General features: G+C 46.3%; 2 protein-coding genes across 8 annotated transcripts in view; both read left to right on the top strand.

Moving 5' to 3' along the window:
• ARHGEF9 (Cdc42 guanine nucleotide exchange factor 9) overlaps nt 1–22,781 on the top strand; it is a 555,038-nt gene that overhangs the window by 14,389 nt on the left and 517,868 nt on the right. The gene's annotated exons all lie outside the window — the stretch shown is intronic.
• AMER1 (APC membrane recruitment protein 1) overlaps nt 1–22,781 on the top strand; it is a 66,526-nt gene that overhangs the window by 14,389 nt on the left and 29,356 nt on the right. For 2 of the 5 annotated variants that reach the window (XR_015159915.1, XR_015159916.1), the window contains exons 2-4: nt 6,652–11,975; nt 12,173–12,416; nt 19,270–19,434. Coding sequence is in view for 2 of the 5 variants with exons in the window: in XM_086390064.1 (XP_086246190.1) it covers nt 6,752–10,108 (3,357 nt within the window). In the remaining 3 variants the exon portion in view is untranslated. Of the gene's footprint in view, nt 1–6,651; nt 11,976–12,172; nt 13,499–19,269; nt 19,435–22,781 lie in introns of those variants that run through there. The other 3 variants (XM_086390064.1, XM_086390065.1, XR_015159914.1) reach the window with 2 other exon arrangements.

The raw sequence follows: 22,781 nt of genomic DNA, 5'->3' as shown, positions 1-22,781 counted from the left end.
GTTTTAGAAGGATAGGCATTAGCTCTTCTCTAAATGTTTGATAGAATTCTCCTGTGAAGCCATTTTCTGGGAGATTTTTGATCACAGCTTCAACTTCAGTGCTTGTAATTGAGTTGCTCATTGTTTCTATTTCTTCCTGGTTCAGTCTTGGAAGATTGAACCTTTCTAAGAATCTGTCCATTTCTTCCAGGTTATCTATTTTATTGCCATATTGTTGTTCATAATAGTCTCCTATAATGCTTTGTATTTCTGCATTGTCTGTTGTAACCCCTCCTTTTTCATTTCTAATTTTGTTAATTTGATTCTTCTCCCTTTTTTTCTTTATGAGTCTGGCTAAAGGTTTGTCAATTTTATTTATCTTCTCAAAGAATCTGCTTTTAGTTTTATTAATCTTTAGTATTGTCCCTTCATTTCCTTTTCATTTACTTATGCTCTGATGTTTGATTTCTTTCCTTCTGCTAACTTTGGGTCTTTTCATTTGTTCTTCTTTTTCCAGTTGTTTTAGGTGTAAAGTTAGGTTGTCTATTAGATGTTTTTGTTTGTTTGTTTGTTTCTTGAGGTAGGATTGTGTATAAACTTCCCTCTTAGAACTGCTTTTGCTGCATCCCATAGGTTTTGGGTCATCATGATTTCACTGTCATGTTTTTCTAGGAACTTTTTGATTTCTCTTTTCACTTCTTCAATAACCTGTTTGTTATTTAGAAATGTATTGTTCGATCTCCATGTGTTTGTGTTTTATACAGTTTTTTTCCTCCTGTAATTGATACCTAGTCTCAGTGTTGTGGTCAGAAAAGATGCTTGATATGATTTCAGTTTTCTTAAATTTACTGATTCTTGATTTGTGAACCAGGATGTGGTCTATCCTGGGAATGTTTCATGTGCATTTGAGAAGAAAGTATTCTCCACTCCAGTATTCATGCCAGGAAAATCCCATGGACAGAGGAACCTGGTTGGGTACAGTCTATAGTGTTGCAAAAGAGACATGACTTAGTGACTAAACAGCAACAGCAACCAGGCCTGATTAATGGATCACTAGAAAGGAGAAATGGGGGTGAATGAGGATGTGGGGAACATTTTGTAAGCTGGTAAGTACCATGAGTGCTTCCCTTGTGGCTCAGTGGTAAAGAATCTGCCTGCCAATGCAGGAGATGTGGGTTCTATCCCTGGGTTGGGATGATCTCCTAAAGAAGGAAATGACAACATACTGCAGTATTTATGCCTGGGGAATCCCATGGGCAGAGGAGCCAGGCAAGCTACAGTCTATGGGAGTCACAAAAGAGTAGAACATGACTTAGTGATTAAACAACAAGTACCAGGAGTGGATGAAGGACATTTGTTGATTTGAATTTCCTTTGTATCGGTACTTTAGCTAAGTTTGGATTGTTGACCTTTCTGGCTTGGGCTAGAGAACCTGGCTAGTGGAGATTCCCAGATAAACTAGAGCTGTAAACCAGTAGCTGATTTGAGGAAATATTTTGGGCCCCCGAAATCAAAAGTTGACTAAAGGAACTGAAGCCTCCTGTGAGAAGAAATGAAGGCTCCTTCATTTACCATTTGTGTAAATTGAGGCCCAAGAAGGTTTGGTGACATACCCTTAGAGCCTGGGAAGCACCTTAGTCAACCCTGACTGAGGTAGTTTTGCTGCTAGAAATTGTCCAACTATAGTTTGAATAAAACAGAGAAGGCAATGGCACCCCACTCCAGTATTCTTGCCTGGAAAATCCCATGGACGGAGAGGCCTGGTAGGCTGCAGTCCATGGGGTCGCTATGAGTCAGATACAACTGAGCGACTTCTCTTTCACTTTTCACTTTCATGCATTGGAGAAGGAAATGGCAACCCACTCCAGTGTTCTTGCCTGGAGAATCCCAGGGATGGGGGAGCCTGGTGGGCTGCTGTCTATGGGGTCGCACAGAGTTGGACACGACTGAAGCGACTTAATAGCAGCAGTTTGAATAAAATATATGTAAAACTCATTGCTATGTTTTTGAGCCTCTGTTATATAATGGATTTTATTTGTTACTTTATATACATCAGATTTTAATTCCTTAATATAGCTTTAAAATGTAGGCACTCTTAATAGCCTTATTTTCCAGTTGAAACCAAAAGAACTTGCTGGATTTCCCCCAAGTAGGGAGAACTGATTACAGTGCAGAATTGGCTGACTCTCAGGAAGTGGGGGGAGGCTGGCTGGACTTCCTGTCCTTATTACTCCTTCCTTAGACCACCTTCCACTGCATGTACAAGCACAAGATGCACCCAGAGTGGGATTGCTCCCAGGAAAACTTCTTGGAGGAGGTCTGGGAAACTACGACTGGTTGAGGCCATGCCTCTGAAGCTACCGCATAAATCCACACACTTCTTCCCTGAACTCAGCCTTCTCTAAGTTGGCTCAGCTGGCCCCAGGAAATAGGGCTGGGAGCAGAATGTGCAAGACTCACTGCAGCTGTTTCCCTGTTACTGAGATGGATTCCTGGGGCAAATTTGTGACTGGTCTCTTGCTGTGTTTTGAGAGGAGAGGAGGAGGAAGTAGCTCTGACTTAGCCTTCCACTGGTCTAAGAATGGCCTGAGGCTGGCCTCTCTGGAGCAGGGATGGACACAGCCCAATTCCTGCCGTGCTAGCAATAGCTTCAGCAAGTGGCCCCTGCCAGGGATCACAGGGTAGCCTTAGAGTATTCCCTCACCCACCAGTCCAACTGAAACTTAGATAGGCATGCAGTTTGAGAAACCTTAGGGTGGAGGGACTCTGCACTTAGCAGGACTACTTTCTTGGCAGAAACTATGAAGGGAGCCAGCCTCAGCCTGAGGGAGCTGCAGAATCTGTCTCTTTTCAGTCCCCTATGCAGTCCCCTTTGCCTTCTGCCCCACCTCACTCTCCTGAACTGTGGTCCCGAGCAAAGGTAGCATAGCCCAGTGGGAAAGGACAGCATTGGGACCTGGTGAGGCAGTAAGGAGTATGGAAAAGAGGCCTGAGTCAGATGGCTAGGTGGGACTGGGCTTAAGGAGCACTAGCTACAGGTGATTCCTGTCAGCTTCTGTCCTACTGCCTTGTGGGGGAAACAGGGCAGTGACACTATGGGTGGGGTACCTGGCTCTGGAAGGGACAAAGCAGGAAAGTAGGAGACAGCATAATTTCAACTCTGACCTTTGCCAGCAGAGATGGCCCTGGGCCTAGTTAGGAGGAGAACCTGAAGCTAGGGGAAGAGAATTTGAATCCCAGGGATACAACCCTGCCTAGTTCACCCACTCCCACAACATATACAGAAGGCTTTTTAAATTGCCCTTAACAGAGGACTTTGTATAAATCCACAAACATCTTTAAAATCCCTTAACATTTGGCTCTTCCTTAGCATGGGCCAAGGAAGCTGGTTCCTTGGACCTCCTGTAGTTGAATGGCTTTCTCAAATGAGTGGCGTTTTACACATGGTCTCAACTTAGTGACTAAACAACAACAAACAACTACTTCCTAGGAAACTGAGATCTGACTTATATAACCGGAATGCCAGTCTTTCTCATTTGCTTTGCACTTTACAGCTTACAAAATGCTTTTGGTGTTCATTATCCTATCTAACCTCACATCTCTGTAGTGGACCACAGGTAGAGAAGCTATTTTGATCTCCATTTCACAAGTGCCCAAGGCTTAGATGGATGCCTTGGCATGATCTGGAACCCAACTCTGTGGACCATGGCTCTTTACACAGCATACTGCTGATCCCTATTACAGAGAAGGGGACAATGTAGAGAGCTGTGGGCTGGCCTCTACTCCAACAGAGCAAAGAAGCAAGGGTAAGAGAAAGCCCAAAGGGCCTACCTTCTAGCCAAGGCATCAAGGTTCTATAAAGCAGCCCTGTTTAAGATTCAGTTTGCCTAATTCTTCTGTTTGCAGAAATTCTAGCTCCAAAACCCATTGGACAACTAAACCTTCAATTCACAAGGATGGGTAAGCCTATAAGGTTTTTCACTTAGCCTTTGGTTTTCCTTGATACCCAGCCACACTTACTAGTCTTGCCCATCCTTTCCTCTAAATAATTGACAGTTTCACTCACTCCTGTCTAAAAAGGCCCAGATTGAATGCCTCCTTCTCAAGGCATTCTCTTTTCTGAGCCCAGGGATTATCTTTTTGCCTTTCAAGTTTATCCTGGGATATGATCATAAGGTATGAAGAGTGATATTTCAGCACTCAGCTTAACCAGTAAGGAGGGCTCTTCTCTAAGGTCTGCATCATATTGTGCCTTGAGACTGTTATATAGAAGATTCTCTGTTAGCCTAGGAGCTTCCCAAAAGCAAGGATTGGGGTTTTGAACCCTTCTGGCAGCACTGAGCTTAATAATTATCATTTAACCAAGTGTTCTAGTGAGGTTCCTTTCAGTAATTCCTCAGAGGGGAATAGAATTTCACAAATAACTGCACTTATTGCCACCCCATCTCCTCAATGCCCAAACCATAATGACAACATTGTCAATAATTTCAGGGCTGAGGTAAAAACATCTGTGTTTTGGAAAGTGAAGGACTCAGATAGATGGTAGGGTCCCTATTCCCTTTAGACCCCAGGGCAGAGGACTCGGAGTGTGTGTGTGTGTGTGTATCATTGTGTATTTGAGGGGTAGCACTGTTTATTGTGGTCCTATCAGTTGCAGGGTTAAGCTGGAACAATGCCATGTTAAAATATGTCACACAGAATCAAAAAACAAGAACCTAACCTGAGTAAATTGCAATACAGATTTCTGCAGAGAAGAGATCAGATGATGGTATTTTTTTCTCTTATTTTGGGGGTAACCAAACATTATCATGCTACAAGTTTAATATTCAGTTCTGCAGAGTGCTTCTGAGGGAAGCTTAGATCACATTGATGAGTCAAGTGTCAGGCCAAGCATGGCACAAGGCACAAAATTACTATTTGCAAGACAAGATTAGCGACTCCAGGAAGATTCCTCTAAGGTGGTCAGAGGATAGATTTTAGCTGCCAGGCTCTCTCCACCCCCAGAGTGCTAGTTCTTAGTTTCCCACTGTTGGTGAATGTGAGAGTGTTTTTACCGTGGCAACCAGTCACAAGGCTGATGTGCTGGCCAGCTACTCTTAGGACAACAGTGTTGCTTGCCCCTCTTTCTCTCTCTCTCTCTGGCTCCCAGCAGCTATTCTGTCTCCCTTTCCTACCCAAGCTTCTTAGGTGCTGGTGGCCACCCTGCAAAGAGAGGATAGTGGTGAGGGACTTTCCAGGGAGGGGTCACTGGGCTTTAGCAGGCTGGTCAGTGATCCAGCTGTTAATCAGCTATAGTCACTGGATTGGATACATCAGACCATGGGGGTGGGGAGGGGGATATGTTGGGATAGGTGGTGGCTAGCCCTTCTTTTTTTTTTTCCTATCTCTGTGACATTTGGCTATTTAGAGGACTGGGAGCCTAGACCAGAAGGGTGTGTCTTGCATCAGGTTTGTTTATTCAAATAGCTGTTCAGAGCCTAACTGACCAGGGACATGAGTCATGTTGAGTTGTGCCTTCAAGGAGTTCCCTTTCTAGATAGGAAGTTAGATGGGGGTCAAAATAATGAAAGAAGCAGAGAAGAAACAATCTGTCTCATGGTTCTCATGGTGGTTTCAGTTACAGAAAGCGAAAGTGTTAGTTGCTCAGTCATGTCACTCTTTGCGACCCCGTGGACTGTAGCCTGCCAGGCTGCTCTGTCCATGGGATTCTCCAGGCAAGAATACTAGAGTGGGTAGCCATTCCCTTCTCCAGGGGATTTTCCCAACCCAGGGATATGAACTTGGGTCTCCTGCATTGCAGGCAGATTCTTTACTGTCTGAGCCATCAGGGAAGCCCCTGTGGACCACATTAAAATCTGTTACCAGCAGAACAGTCACTAGAGAGTCTAGGTTAGACCTGTCCCTCACATAACCACTATGAGAGGGAGGTATTTCTAGGCCTCTTGGACAGAGTATACTGAATCCCAGAGAGTGCCTTGCCCCAAGGCTACCATGCCATCTTAGCTGATTCTGTATTGCAGCTCTGGAATGTGGGTCTGCAAGGCTACTGTTATGCACTTTTGAAGGTCTGAACATGGTCCTACAAGCAATTTAGGTAGCCTGAAGGAAGAAAGTGAAACTTCAGGTCTACTTTTCTACCCAGTTCCAGGCAAAATGTCAGTGAGAGCTCTGGCTAATATGAAATTGAGGCCTGGTTCTTACAGAACCCAGTGAATACTTAATGGGCTGTTTTTGCCAGCTGCTTTTCAAAACTTCTGTGTCATCAGAGCTGACTTCCCTTCCACCTTCCTACACCACCCCTCCTGTGGCCAATAGCACCTGGGCCTTTTTCATATTTGCAATTCTCCCTGCCCAGTGTGCTCCCCTGAACTTAAGGTGACCTGAAGTGAGTAGACCCAGCAAACGGGATAGGGGTCATGGCTGCCTGTTGCTCAGTGTATGGTTTTGGGATAGGGGTCATGGCTGCCTGTTGCTCAGTGTATGGTTTTGCTGCTTTGTGGCCCAGAGGGGTCTGACCCAGCAAGCCAAGCATATGGAGTGCATTAAGGTTTTCCCTACATTTTCTTTCTTTGTGGTTCAATTCAAGCCTGAAACCACAGACACCTGTGAAAACAAACCCAGCCTGGATGCTTGCTCACCAGTACTGTCTCTCTTTGTCTCCCTTATCTTCAGCCCCAGCTGTGATGCTTCCTGACTGATGATGTTATAACAGTGCCGAGAAGCCAAAAGGCTGCATTTTTTAGCTGAATATACCTGAGTTTTCCCCACCATCATGGAGACCCGAAAGGATGAAGCTGCTCAGGCCAAGGGAACAACAGTCTCTATGGATACCCAGGATCAAGGGACAGAGAAAGGGGCCAAAAACAAGGCATCTGAGACAACAGAAAGGCCCACATCAGAGCCACCCTCATCTGGTCCAGGTAGGCTGAAGAAAACTGCCATGAAACTCTTTGGTGGCAAGAAGGGCATCTGTACCCTGCCTAGTTTCTTTGGAGGGGGACGAAGCAAAGGTTCTGGGAAAGGCAGTTCTAAGAAGGGTCTTAGCAAGAGCAAGACCCACGATGGCCTGAGTGAAGCAGTCCATGACCCTGAAGACATTGTCAGTGAAGGAACTGGCCTCTCCTTACCTTTGCCTGAGTCATCATGCCAACTTCCCAGCTCTCAGAGTGTCCATGGGTCTTTGGAGACAGACTCCAGATGCAAGAGGTCTGTGGCTGGAGCCACGGAGAAAGCTGGGGCTGAGAAGGCTCACTTTGTGCCCAAGCCAAAAAAAGGCCTGAAAGGTTTTTTCAGTAGTATCCGGCGTCACCGGAAGAGCAAGGTCTCTGGGGCTGAGCAAAGCAATCCAGGAGCCAAGGAGTCTGAGGGGGCCAGAGCCAGGCCTCATGAGTATGTGAGCTCAGCCCTTCTGTCCCACGCTGATGAGGTCCTCCAAGCCCCAAGAAAGGAAAATGCCAAATTTCAAGATGTCCCTGGGCCGAACATTCCTTCAATATCAGAGACTTCTCTGGCAGCCACTGAGAAAGCAGCCTTTAAAGATGCAGAAAAAACCTTGGAGGCCTTTGTCTCAGCATTCTTGCAGCCCAAACCTGCCCCTGAAGCCAGTGGCCCAGAGGAGTTCCATAGTCCAGAAACAGGGGAGAAGCTTGTGGCAGGAGAGGTAAATCCACCCAATGGCCCTTTAGGAGACCAGCTGAGCCTCCTCTTTGGGGATGTCACATCTCTGAAGAGTTTTGACTCACTGACAGGTTGTGGTGACATAATAGCAGAACAGGATATGGATAGTATGACAGATAGCATGGCCTCTGGAGGCCAGAGGGCCAACCGAGATGGAACCAAACGAAGTTCCTGCTTGGTGACCTACCAAGGAGGGGGCGAAGAGATGGCCTTGCCTGATGATGATGATGAGGAAGAAGAGGAAGAGGAGGTGGAATTAGAAGAGGGAGAAGAAGTCAAGGAGGAAGAAGATGATGATTTAGAGTATCTGTGGGCAAGTTCCCAGATGTACCCAAGGCCCATACTAAATCCAGGCTACCATCCCACAACATCCCCAGGCCATCTTGGCTACATGCTTCTTGACCCAGTTAGGTCTTATCCTGGCTCAGCCCCTGGGGAACTTTTGACTCCTCAGAGTGATCAGCAAGAGTCCGCCCCCAATAGTGATGAGGGTTATTATGACTCCACTACACCAGGACTTGAGGATGATTCAGGTGAGGCCCTGGGGCTTGTCCATAGGGATTGCTTGCCCCGAGACAGCTATAGTGGTGATGCCCTCTATGAGTTCTATGAGCCAGATGATAGTCTTGAGAACTCCCCACCTGGGGATGACTGCCTTTATGACCTCCATTGTCACAGCTCTGAGATGTTTGACCCCTTCTTGAACTTTGAGCCCTTTTCTTCCCCTCGGCCACCTGGGGCAATGGAGACAGAGGAAGAACGGCTAGTAGCCATCCAGAAACAGTTGCTATATTGGGAGCTTCAGCGGGAGCAGCGAGAGGCCCGGGAAGCATGTGCCCAAGAGGCTCACACCAGAGAGGCCCATGCTCGAGAGGCCCACACCCGAGAAGCTTATGTCAGAGAGGCCCGACCTCGAGAGGCCTATGCCAGGGAGGCCTGTGGCCAAGAGGTCTGTGGTCGAGAGCCTCAAGTCCGAGAGGCCCAGGTGCGGCAGGAGAAGCCCGTCATAGAGTATCAAATGAGGCCTTTAGGCCCATCAGTGATGGGTCTGGTGGAAGGGGCATCAGGGGCCTCTCAGACTTCCCACAGAGGAACCACATCAGCTTTCCCTGCCACTGCAAGCAGCGAGCCAGACTGGAGGGACTTCCGTCCTTTGGAGAAACGTTTTGAGGGAACCTGCTCCAAGAAAGATCAAAGTACTTGCCTGATGCAACTCTTCCAGAGTGATGCTATGTTTGAGCCAGACATGCAAGAAGCAAATTTTGGAGGATCTCCCAGGAGGGCCTACCCTACTTATTCACCCCCTGAGGAGCCAGAGGAAGAGGATGTTGAGAAGGAAGGGAATGCTACAGTGAGTTTCTCTCAGGCCCTCGTGGAGTTCACCAGCAATGGGAACCTCTTCTCCAGCATGTCCTGCAGCTCTGACTCTGATTCATCCTTTACTCAAAACCTTCCTGAGCTGCCTCCCATGGTGACCTTTGATATTGCTGATGTGGAACGGGATGGGGAAGGCAAGTGTGAAGAAAACCCTGAGTTCCACAATGATGAAGACCTTGCAGCCTCCTTGGAAGCTTTTGAACTGGGCTACTATCAGAAATATGCCTTCAACAACTACCGCAGCCGATTCTACCAAGGCCTACCCTGGGGTGTGAGCAGTCTCCCTCGATACTTGGGACTACCTGGCATGCACCCTCGTCCTCCACCTGCTGCCATGGCCCTCAGCAGGAGGAGCCGCTCCCTTGACACTGCTGAGACCCTGGAGCTGGAGCTCTCCAATTCTCACCTGACCCAAGGCTATATGGAGTCTGATGAGCTTCAGGCCCAGCAAGAAGATTCAGAAGAAGAAGAGGAGGAGGAAGAATGGGGCCGAGACAGTCCCCTATCTCTCTATACTGAACCTCCAGTAACCTACGACTGGCCTGCCTGGGCTCCCTGTCCTCTCCCAGTGGGGCCTGGCCATGCCTGGATAAGTCCTAGCCAGTTGGATGGGCCTTCTAGCCATCCATTTGGGCAGGCAGTCTGTTGCATATCTCCTTTCACCATGTCAATGTTGCTCTCAGTATCAGGGCCAGAGCCAAGAGCACCTGGGGAATCCAAGTCTCAGCTAGCTCGGCCTTCGCACCTACCCCTGCCCATGGGCCCTTGTTATAACCTCCAGCCAAAGGCCTCCCAGAGTGTGAGGGCCAGGCCTCAAGATGTGCTGCTGCCTGTTGATGAGCCCAGTTGTTCCTCCATTTCTGGAGGCTTCAGCCCCAGCCCTGTGCCCCAGGCCAAGCCTGTGGGCATTACTCATGGCATCCCTCAGCTGCCCAGGATCCGGCCTGAGCCCCCAGAGCCTCAGCCCATTCACTATGGGGCTTCCCGCCTTGACCTGTCAGAGAAGGCTGAGCAAGGTGCCTCTCTCCCCACCAGCTGCTCCTCCACTGCTATGAATGGAAAACTAGCTGAGTAGTCATCATCAATTCTGGAGTGAGGGGCATGGGGCCTGAGCATGTGAATGGGGATCAGGGTTGGGCAGAGGGGTGGGGGTGGGGGTTACTGTTTAACTTGAAAATCCTTTTGGCCAAGGAAAGCTCCTATGAGTTTTCACCTTTGTTTTCCCACTTCCCTTCTGTGGCCACATTCAGCTCAAGTACATCTGCCCTGGGAGATTGCTGCTTCTGTGCTCCAATTTTTGTTTTTGGGTTTTTACCTTGTGACCCATGCAGGGTTAGAAATGCTCTAATTTTGTGCCTATTCCAATTGCCAAGGTAGTGATTTTATATATGTATAAAATCTCTGCCATTTTTCCATCCAGTAGATGAGCAGCCAAGTCTACACTGCCTCCCACTTGGGGACAAGGAGCTTGTTTGCTATTAGCAGTGTAAAATTATGGTACAAATCCTACCCACTCCCACTTCCTTTGGTCTTGGCATAGCTGCCACCATCACATCAGATAGTATAATCTAGTAGCCCCAGCTAGCTGTCCTCAGAGAGGATCAAGTAGCATGTGTCACACTGCCTGTTGCTATGGACTTAGGTATCATAACCAGCGAGGGTCTTTTAACCTGGCCTGCTATAGCTTGGGTTGAAGACAAAAATGCTAATTTCCTTAATGTAATGACCAAATTCATCTAGTTGCAAACAAGACAGGGTTATATTGTAGACACTACCATAGGTCTTGAGCTCCAGAATGATAGGATGTTTTTTCCTTCTTCGTTTCTTTAAGCTTGTGACAGCCTGAATTGCAGATGCTTTTGAATTTTGGTTCTTTTTTTTTTTCTCCAAAGGAAATTTTCGTTATCTCATTACAAGGAACACATTCTTTTAATCGAGATACGGGAAGAGAAGTGGCCTAAACTAGGCTCAGCTGTAGGGGATGGGATTTTTACAGGTTGCAGGAGAAGGATAGGAAAAGGAATTCATTCATTCTTTTCACAGAAGAGAGGATTTCATACATTGCAGAGCTCATGTCAACTCAGCTTCTTAAAAGGGAAAATTGCTTTCCCCCAAAGACAAAAACTTCCTTAAGCCTTGCCCACCCTTTCACTGGATGCTTTAAAGAGGCTTCATGCTAGCATTCCCAAGAGACAGGACACCAAGGGTATTTAGGTTACTGTTCCAGTTTTTCTAAAGAGCCTTCATTTTCCAATTAGCCAAGTTCTTAGTATCATCATAGGACTGGGCGTCTTGAGAGGAAAGACTGATCTGCCCTCAGTCTGCCAAGCTGAAGGACTCCGATTTGTGTGGTAATTGCAGCTCCTTATGGAAAGAATGGCACCCTTATTTCTGCATTCACACAGTTTTCATGTTAAACTAGCTTGGAAATATTGGTGAGGAAGAGTTGCTGTCAGGAAGACATTGCAACAGGCTAATCTTACCAGGCTCTATCTCTCATTAATCACCAATACGGAGGGGTCCTTTTAAATTTCACCATTGGAAATGGTATATGAAACTTTTTACCTAGGCATGTTGACCCAAATTATGATCCTTGCTCCCTTGATCCTGTCCCCATCCTCCACCCATCTCCATGCCTATTAAGAGGCAAACAGGGCTCTTGGTATTCCAGAAGAGATGCTGTTGCCTGCCACCTGAAGTTGAGATGACTTTGTGGGAAAACTGCCCCTTGGCCATGGGATGTGTGTGCTGGTCTTTGTCACCATTTTTCGGATTGGGGTTGGCCCAGTGCCCATCCCCACAAAAAGTACACCTGGATGGTAGAAGGTGTACCCCTGGAAGCACCACATGAATTTGCATGGCACCGACACCAGCACTCAAGGGATGACTTTGTCTGCATTGTGAAGAAATCTGTCAGTCATGAAGCTGGAGAATCAAAGAAGGTGAGAAAGGCCCTCCTCAACCCTAGCATAGCATTCCAAGAGAGAAGTGCCCCAATTCTGGCTTCTCACCAAAGTTGCCCTGGGAGGGTGGGACTAAAATTGGCCTGGCTGTTTGGCAGGAAGGAGACACTCACCAAATGCCTTTACAACAGAGGAACGCTCACCACTTGCCTCTTCTGTCTCTGCTTGTCCTTCAGGGCAGCACAAGCTCCTGTTTGTATGTAGACTGTGCCAACCACAGCAGGTAGTAGAACCATCACCAACCACCAGAGCCTGCTGGATCACCAACCTGTCTGAGAAGAGAAAAAGTAGGTGGTCAGCCTTTGGCCAAGGGCTGAGAGCTACAGTCTCTAACAAGAGGGCAGCAAGAGGTACCACCTCTGAAGAGGGCAGTCATAGCCCTGACACACATTGCTGGGCTTTGGAAGGTCTCATATCACAGTAAGTTTTAGGACTGAGCATCAGCTCATGCTTTGAACACTGCTGCCTGCAAGTCCTTTCACTGTCCTGGCCAGCCCAGAGATAGGATCCTCACCATCAGAAATAAGGCAGTCAGGGTGCATGGCTGCAGAAGCAGCCTCCTTTGAGTCTACTCTAGATCCAAGCAGTTCATTTCTGAATCCCAGCTGTGGCCTAGAAGAGGAAGGAGGACCAGCTGGAGACTTGTGTGACAGCACAGGGTGACACTGGGAGAGCCAGCCAAGCTCTAGGCCTCTCCCCAAACATACACCAGTGTTTGCTTGGCTAACACCAAATATGTCCCAGACTACTAAATGTGTAGATGTTAAGTCCACAAATGAACACCATTTCAGCATTGCAAGGTCAATGTTTTTGGATGTGACTTCACAGGAAGGTACGACTTGAGAGAAGGTGACTGCTCTTAGCTATCCAGCAAGCAGGCTTATATATAGTGTCAGATAGCTCTGATCCTGAGAATTTCCAAATGAGACTGATCCTTAGGGGACCAATGACTGTGGATAGAGAAGACCACTTAGAATGTCTCTCCCAGGGCTGTCAGTTTCTCTGTTTTAACGTCTTCAAGGAAGCCCTGCCTTGGGGCTCTTTTAAGGCCTGCCCCAATCATCTGGACTCAACTTAGGCACCAGTCCAGGAGCCTTCTGGGCCAAAGGCTTTGGTCAACACCAGTCTTTTCTCCCTCAATACTGTACCAAGGAGGGAAGTAGCTTCCCACACCCAAGGTGCATTCCCCTCATCCTGCTGCCAGTGACTTTCCTACCCTTGCCACTACTACCACCCCACCTGCCCTCGGCCCTCAGGCCCAATTGCTAGAGGGAGACGGGGTTTAGCAGGGAGACTTCAAGTTTACCCATGTGTATGTTGCATCCAAGTTGTTTTTAATATATATATATATATATATACCTATATATATATATATCTCAAAAGTCAATTATCTATTTTTGTATTGTTTGCATTTTATATTCATGGAAAACAATGTACCAATTGTTCTTTTCTGATGTATTTTATTTTTAAGCGGTGCTGTTTACAGTTTTAGACAAAACGAAGATGACACAAAAATTGCTGCTGCTTGTGCAGAGGGCTGGCATCTCAATTGCCCAGGACCCTCGCTCTTTCCCCTCTCCCCATCCCTGATGTATCGCACTGTCCATCCCCTCCCTCCATGATAGGGACAGCATAAGATGCCCAGGTATTAAGACAAATGCCAGGTGACTCAGGCATGTGGAACCTGATAGATAGCATGTCTTTTTATGGTTTTATTTTTTTCTTTCAGACTCACCTTTCCCTGTGTGTAGATCTTCTAGAAGTACTCATGTCTGTGTCTCTCTCCTCTTTATGTTTTCCGCTCTAGTTTTGAAACCAGAATGCCCATGTTTTGCTATTTGTCATGTTGGGTTTCTCCAAAGAACATTTTGGGGGTATTCTCCACCCAGTAAGGAGGGCAGGAGATTTCTCAACTATTCCCCCTTTCCCTAAGAAGCTGGGGGAGACAAATGAAAGTGATGCTTAAACCATCAGGAATTAGCCATCTCATTGAGGAAGTCTCTTACATGGGACTTTCCAGGAGCTCAGTTGATTGTGACATTCACCCAGAAGAGACGTTGGGGAATTCCTTGATCCCTCTTGCTGCTTTGGGGGAATCTCTTCCTCTACCACCATTCCCACTCCCCTGCTGTGCTCCAGCTCACACATGGATGGAACTTTGGGGGAACAGTGACTATTAGGGTGATGGCTTGCTGGCCTGATTCCCTACTTTTCCATTATATAGTCACTCCAAAGAAGAAAATTCACATGGCATGTGTGTGTGTGAGGACTGGACCTACTGAGAGGCGGGGCTTTAATTATTATTCTTGTTACTATTGGTGCTTATTTTCCCTGATGTATATGGGGGTGGGGTGGGGTGGGGTGGGGTTGGGGGGAACCAAGAATGTATACTTAGGTCATGTTAAATAAAATGGCTGGGGGACAAAGGGAAGAAGTTGGAAACTGCAGTACATCCTTACCCCAGGTATAAGAGTTCTTTCTCTCCCAGTGAAAAATGGGAAGCATGGCCCCTGGATGTGCCCTAGCTTCCCCTTCCTTATCCCTGAGACATCATGGAATTGCCTGGATTGTGACCTCTCCAATCCTAGTTCTCATTGATGTCTGGATATCTTGATGCACTGCCTGTTTGTAACAACGAATATTTCTTTTACTGAATGTTAATAAACTGGGTTCAAGAGGGACCCCCGGTCACTAAAGCGCATTCTTGTGGTTTGTTCCACATCAGTATGCCTGTGACCCATGGTTGCTGGGTTTGCCCTTGAAGGGAAATGAAGAAAGCAAAGGGATGTGAGGCGTCAACTAGCAAGGGGGAAAGAAGAGCTGAAAGTAAAGGAAAATTTAACTTCAGTTCATCCAAACCATCCCCTGCATCTCAATCTGATGATGTAGTACTCTCCATCATATTGTCCATGGCCTGAAACCTGCCAGGGAGCTGGCTAGCACTTCTGAAATTAACCTCAGTTCATGTAAATGTGTTAGCCTCCCCACCAGCTGGGAGGCAGAGGTGTGAACCTCTTACCCATGGCTCAAGCCAAAGGATACATTTCATGGTAAGACTCTCAGGCCAACCTGAAAAGAACAGCATCCTTTACTCAGGCCTATGGGCAGAGCTGCTGGCCAGGCTGCCCCACCTATTTAATTGTGGGGCTGAGTGGGGAGCATGTGGCTTCTGCCCTATTGCAAATCATCTAATCTGTTGGCACCAGAGGTGTACCACAGCAATAACTCAGTCACCTAGGTCATATCCCGATTTCCAGGCCTTTTCTAGCCTAAGCAGTAATCACTCTCCCCCTTTCTATTATGCCATCAACTAGGAGAAGGTGACTGTGTTAATGGCTCAGATTTCTCTAATCCAAACTCTTTTCATTCATCCCTGGTAAGCAAGGGTGTCTGGAGGACTAAAATAGCTGCTTGAATGTGCTGTGGATAGGGCTCCTAGGCTCCTTGGGGCCCCTTTTCAGACTAAGATGCTTATTGGCCCCCAGGACGTCATGAATCAAGCAAAGCCAAAATAGGCACAAATTAGCAAGAGAGAAAAAGGAACATTCTGGAAGGGAAGTTGATAATGATGTATAGAAATTGAATTCTCTGTCCTGGGCTCTCATTGAAGGAAGCATAGTTGCTCAGGGGACTTTTGGGGCAACAACTTCTGGAAAGGCCTTATTACATCCATGGGAAATTCATGGGGGTCAGGGAGGCTTAGATTTCTGCTGTAATTTTTGCCCCTCATTAATCAGTGAGGACTTGGGCAAATCCATTCTCCTTGTGAGTCTCAGTTTCCCCAATAATAATATATGGGTGGCATGGGCATACATTAGGCTTCCCTGATGGCTCAGCAGGTAAAGAATCTTCATGCAATGCAGGAGATGAGAGTTTGATCCCTGGGTTGGAAAGATCTCCTGGGGGAGGAAATGGTAACCCACTCCAGTGTTCTTGCCTTGAGAATCCCCATGGACAGAGGAATCTGGCGGGCTACAGTCCAAAGTGTTGCAAAGAGTTGGGCATGACTGAGTGACTAAGCACACACACACAGCACATGGGCATAGATTTGACTAGACTAGTTTCAATATGTAAGACAAGACTGGGCTAGGAGTGACCTATGGAATTTTTTCAACTACCTAAATCCAGCACTGCTGCTGCTGCTGCTAAGTCGCTTCAGTCGTGTCCGACTCTGTGTGACCCCATAGACGGCAGCCCACCAGGCTCCCCCATCCCTGGGATTCTCCAGGCAAGAACACTGGACTGGGTTGCCATTTCCTTCTCCAATGCATGAAAGTAAAAAGTGAAAGTGAAGTCACTCAGTCATGTCCGACTCTTAGCGACCCCATGGACTGCAGCCCATTAGGCTCCTCCGTCCATGGGGTTTTCCAGGCAAGAGTACTGGAGTGGGGTGCCATTGCCTTCTCCCAAATCCAGCACGTCCCACCCTATTCTAATTCAGCTGGACTTGGGGGGAGTTCTGTTGTGGTTCCCAGCATGACTGATGTATTAGACCTCTTCCTACTGTGACTAATGGCTACGTTCGCTGTGACCCTCTGGGGAGTCCTTAGCAATACTGGAGAGAGCCATTGGTGGAGGGAACCTCTAAAGACCTTTCTTAGATCATCAAGAAAACTGCCTTGGTCAGCTCTAGTGCTGTTCTCTGGTCTGCTTGGGCGCTGGGGTTGTGCATAGTGAATGGACCTTCTTTGTTCCTCATTTCTGTTTAGAGCAGATGGAAATCTGATAGACAAGAGACATTTGTGGAAGTCTTTTGGAGGATGCTGTAGACAAGCTGCTAGCTCTGTACTGCTTCTACCCTGACTGGATTCTGGGCCCCAGTGACTGTGCTCCTTTTCTCTCTGGATAATTCCTAGACTTTGGCCTGTATGGCTTTTGGGGGCCAGACCTAGCCAATAGGAACAAGTGGCCTGAGGTAGCACTTTCTAGTCTGCAAATTTCTTCTATCTCCATTATTTTCTAAAAGGCCCCTGAAGCAGTTGGGCAGAATGGATGACTTCATCCCAACTTTATAGATAAGGACATGGAGGCCATGAGAAGTGAAATGACTTGCTCATGGTGATCTAGAACATTGACTGCAAGTCAGGATGGGTAAGAGGATGTGCAGGCTGGGGTGAAAGATGTGGTGTGAGAGAATACTACTAATAATTTTCCAAGCACAAAATAAATAATATAATTGATATGTGCCAGGCACTAGACACTTTAACTGCATTATCTTGTGTAATGTTTACCTTAACTGTATGAGGTTGACATTATTGTATCTGCATTTTCAGATAAGAAAACAGAGCCTCAGAAAGTTTAAGACCCTTGCCAAAATTCACACAACCAGGTCATTAGACTTCAAATCTCCTGCTTTTTCTGTTGCACTTGTAGTGAAGCTGCTGTTTCAATGTACGATAAGGTGCTAGGAGTTGAATCTCAGCAGCAGGCCCAAAGTCAGAGCATGCTAAAGCTAAATTGGACCTCTGACTGCCTCTTTATCCCACTGAGCCCAGCCAAGCTTCCCAGCTCCAAGCCCAGGTCAGAGGCCCTTGTGAGCCCAGGGAGCAACTACTTTTCCCCATTCCCACCTCTAGCCTTGGATCTCTGAGAATTGTTCCCAGCCAGGTGGGCCTATCCCTTCTCCCATTTAAACCTGCTAATAAGCAGCCTGGGGAAAAAAGATGACTAGCAGAGTGAATCAATAGATGTGAGCTTGGAGAACTGGCATCTGCCCACTCAGAACTTCACCATCAACTGGAGCATTTCCTCATGAAGAGTTAATTGCAAATCACTTAACAGTCACAGTGAGAAACAGTCTCATTTTCTGGAAGAATAATTGCTGTCTGATGGGCTCTTGAAGGCTACTCACCTCTGTTCCTTCAGTTTCTCTCCTGCTTTTCCACTTCCTTCCTCTGGATGCCTGAACATATTTTCTCTCAGCCCATGGAGAACCTCATGAGATTTCCAATGGGCTCCTATGTAGAACCCAGTGCCAACAGGAAGTGGATGCTCTGTCCACAAATGCTGTGATTAAAATTAATATTTATGTCCTTCAAGAGGCAGAAAATGGAGTGGACATCCATGTTCATCCACAAACTCAGATGTGGGTGGGCAAGAAAATAATCCTTGTTTGTTTTATTTAAAGTAACTGAATTCTGACTCCAAACCTCCCATTCTAGCAGAGAAGCAGAAAATTCCATGTATTTCATGACTGGGGACCCACTTAAGGTTGGCACTGGAATCCAAGTGGTACTTGTATTACCCAGAAATTAAGGCAAAGGCAACTAATCTCTAATCTATTCCAGTCACCACTGATACCCTCATTTTCCATGCCTGCAGTGATGGAAGAGAAGCTGAGAGCCCCAAGGTCCTAGGTCCTGCCTCCCTCTGGGTACCTTAAAACCATCTCCTCCCCATCTTTGAGGCACTTCCCTAAGCCATTTTTATCCTTCTCTACTGCCCCAGACTTAGGAGCTCTCCATTCCTACGTGGGGCTGGGAGTGGGAGGGATCCCTCTTCAATTTTTTTTTTTCTTTCAGGACTTTTCCTTGTCCTTATATATCAATGGTGTTTTCATACTTTGATAAAAGAGTGATAGATTCAGTGATATCAGCCTGCTTTGGCTTTCTACACTGTGAAATCCATCTTGCAAGAGGTCTTTTAAGGGCCAGGTTACCTCCATGTAGCAGGGGTAGGGTATGGGGTGTGGGGATATAGAGGGGCAGCAAATAAATAAACATGAATATTTCCAGAAATTACCCTGCCACAAAATACTGCTTTATTGAAGGAAAAAATTATTTCACTGTCCTACAATTTAGGACACCAAGATTTTAGTCCCTGTTCTACCTGCAATTGATGGAAACTTCATATCTCAGAGCCTCAGGTTCTTCATCCTTAAACGAGTTGGAGAACACAGAATCTCAGACTGTGGTCCTTTCCTCACCCTTTCCTTTTTGATGCTTAAATTCTTCCTATATCATCTGTCTTGCTCCTGCTCACCTCCACTAGCATAGATTCCTGGGGCAGTTTTAATGCCTAAGATGTCCCTATTTACGTTGAGCTGGAATAGGCCTAGCTTAGTCCCTGGGAGTCACACAGATCCTATTTGCTATCTACTCTCTTTGCCCCATAACAGTCCTTCCAGATCTGAAGGCAGAGATGGTATTCTTTGGTTCAACAAATGTTAAGTACCTATTCTAGGTGCTGTGGGTCCAGCAGTGAATAAGCAAGATTAAAAAAAAAAAATCCCTCTCCCCATCTCCCTGCTTATGGGACTTACTTTTTTCTGTAGGTGGGCAGATAATGAAGCAAAATAAATAAAGTTATCATATGTCGGATGGTGATAGATACAATGGAGGGAAATAAAGGAAAGACAGGAGGTTCCAATTTAAAATAGAGTGGTCAAGAGAAGACTCACTGTGCAGGTCACATTTGAGAGAAGAACTGAAACTTCAAGGTAAGAGAAGATAATAAATACCAGGAACAAACATGAGTCCAGTGTACCTGAAGTGGAGTGAGTGAAGGGATGAGGTTACAGAGGTAATGTTGGAGTGAGGGAGATGAGAAGACTGTTGAAAAGACTTTGACTCCTGTCCTGAGTTAGAGGGGAGCAGAGAATGACATGGAGAAGGAAATGGCAACCCACTCCAGTGTTCTTGCCTGGAGAATCCCAGGGATGGGGGAGCCTGGTGGGCTGCCGTCTATGGGGTCACACAGAGTCAGACACGACTGAAGCAACTTAGCAGCAGCAGCAGAGAATGACATGGCCTGATACTTGTTATCTGGTGTTGTCTCTTTTCCAGGCAAAACAGTGTTACATCCTTCCAGTCTTTCCTCATATGTCCTTGGTCTAAGTCCCTTCCCCAGCCTTCTCAATCCATGCTGAAAGCACTCCACTATTAGTGGCCCTCTTCAAGTGTGGGTCTCAGAACAAGACTCTTTAGACAAATTCATCTAGGTCCTTTTTTATTATTCCTAAACACCTGCAAGAGGCTAAGTGGTATGAGTTTTCAGTCAAACAGACCTTGATTCTCTTTTTGGTTCCACGACCTACTTATGTGAGCTTGGATAAGTGAGAACTTCTCTAACCCTCAACTTCTTCATCTATAAAATGGAAGAAAGTGGAAGAAAGTGAAGTTGCTCAGTCGTGTCCGACTCTTTGTGACCCCATGGGCTGTAGCCTACCAGGCTCCTCTCTCCATGGGGTTTTCCAGGCAATAGTACTGGAGTGGATTGCCATTTCCTTCTCCAGGGGATCTTACCAACCCAGAGATCGAATCCAGATCTCCCGCATTGTAGACAGGCACTTTACCATCTGAGCCACCAGGGAAGTCCATAAAATGGAAGAAATAATCTATATGTTGTAGGGATTAGCAATGATGTGTATAAAACTTCTCTATCCAGTGCCTGGCCCATGTGGGCCCTACCCAGATGATGGTCAATCTCAGTTGTCATTGTGGCCTGTACCCTTGGCACATAGGCAACCTCAATTTGGATCCTTGGTAGGTGTGGACCCTATAGTGATTGAGAATCTAGTCAACCTGGTCACCCTCTGTAAAGACCTAAGCTGCTCAAGAAATATGAGTATGGGCCTTTCATACTTCTCTCACTGAGTTTTGTGAGTGCCTGTTGGTGGCTAGACTTAAGCATCCCAGAAAAGCCAGAGCTGTCAGCATCCAGGATCAAGGTCCCATGTCCCACCCCAGGAAGATAGAATTGGAGACTTCAAGGAGGATGAGTGACAAGTTTGTTTCTTTTATCAGAAATTGGAAATGCCTGGTGCCAGGAAACCTTAGCAGGCTGTACCTGGAAGAGCATGCTAAGATCTGAGCTGTATAATTAAAATTATCATCTAAGTAAGGAGTTTAAGGTAGGCATGAGAAGCTCAGGTGCAAAGGGAGGAAGAAAGTGAGGAACAGTGGGACCAAACAGGTGAGCAGGAAGGAGATAACAATGGATGGTGCTTGGTGTCAAGGCTGAGCTTTTATGAGTTGTCAATAAATGTTTGTGTAGGCATGTGAACTGTATCTACACACAGGGTGCAAACAAAGGACTAACCAAAATACTTTCCTCAGGGTCCCTCCCTTGAGGGCTGCTTTCAGGCCTTAAAGCCAAGTATTTGTAGGATATCTATAATGCTACTTCTGGGCCTGAACTTAGAGGTATGGCAGTCTGAAGGACCCTACTCACCTGGAAGTTGAAAAAAATGGCTTGGGACAGGCCTGTGCAGAGAGCAGCCAGAGTGTGTAACAGGCAAGTCCTTGAGATTCTGAATAGGTCTGTCAACAGCCCTGAGCATGTTTTCTCCCCTTCTAAATGGGGTCATTAATACCTATTCAGCCACTCTCTCCCACCAATCCTGTGCTTCAGCTGAGACTATCTTCATTTTTCCTACTGGAAAATGCATGCGTGCTAAGTTGCTTCAGTCATGTCTGACTCTTTGCCACCCTATAAACTGTAGCCCACCAGGCTCCTCTGTCCGTGGGGATTCTCCAGGCAAGAATACTGGAGTGGGTTGCCATGCCCTTCTCCAGGGGATCTTCCCTACCCAGGGATTGAACTAGCCACTCTTATGTTTCCTACATTGGCAGGTGGGTTCTTTACCACTAGGGCCACCTGGGAATGCAGTAGATAGTAAATGTGAAGGTACTTTTAAAAAAGTTGTAAAAGGCTACAGAAATGCAAAATGGTAGTAGTATTCAAATGCTTTGGTACTGGTTGTCTGCCCTCTATGAGCTCATTTTTCTCACAAAGTCAGGGCCCTGTGAAAAGGCATTTATACCTACCAGTAGCCAGATCCCTTCTGCTAAAAATGGCATTCTATTAGGTTGAAGTACATGAATTATCCAGTCATTGAATACAGTGACTTAAGAGTCTTATTTTTGACATGTATGTGTGGGGCATATTTTTTTAATTGCGGTAACTAAAGGAATTCACTTTCTTAATGCTCCCAACCTCTCGATCTCAGTTTATCCCCAGCTTCCTCATTCAATAAGATAAGAATATGAATTCCTATCCTGTCTCCCTCCTGCCTTCCTCCTAAAATAGATATGCAAATTATTTGGAAAACTGTAAAGCAAAGTATCAAAATGGTTGTTATTACTGGCATTTTCTGTGCAATTTGGATTCTTCAGGAGAAGGCTTTATGTACAAATTGACCATTACTGCCCTCATACTGAGATCCTTTACTAAATGTTATAAAGGGATATAGAGATAAAGCAGTGGTATGTTACAGCCAACTTATACCAACTCTTAAGAGCCAACTGTGCATGCACATCTCTTCCCAACTCCACATTCAGTGACATCACATGGTAGTGGTGGTTTAGTTGCTAAGTCGTGTCTGACTCTTGCAACTCCATGGACTGTAGCCTGCCAGGCTTATCTGTTCATGGGATTCTCCAGGCAAGAATACTGGAGGGGATTGCCATTTCCTTCTCCAGGGAATCTTCCCAACCCAGGAATCAAACCTGGGTCTCCTTCACTGCAGGCAGATTCTTTACCGACTGAGCTACGAGGGAAGACATCACATTGGTAGATGAAATTGGCAATGAGAGAGTAATTTCCTCTATGGAAATGGGCAAACACTACAAATACGAATTTTTTTTCAAAAATCTACAATTGTTTCAATCATAAAGGATCTGCCAATTTAGCAGTGGTGTGTGTGTTTCCATGTATATATGTCTGACTGCACATGCGTACATACTGTGTGAAAGTGGTAAGGTAAGCAGGCACATGATTACAATAGATGAAAATACTAAGTTGAACCATGTAATACTGCTGTTTGTGCCAGTCAAAACTAGGTGA

This window comes from Bos grunniens, chromosome X, assembly GCF_055505025.1.
Source record: "Bos grunniens cultivar Pamir isolate PY7600 chromosome X, Bosgru_T2T1.0, whole genome shotgun sequence".
Lineage (NCBI taxonomy): Eukaryota > Metazoa > Chordata > Mammalia > Artiodactyla > Bovidae > Bos > Bos grunniens.
The sequence above is the reverse complement of the archived record's forward strand: the minus strand, read 5'-3'. Positions and strand labels throughout refer to the sequence as shown.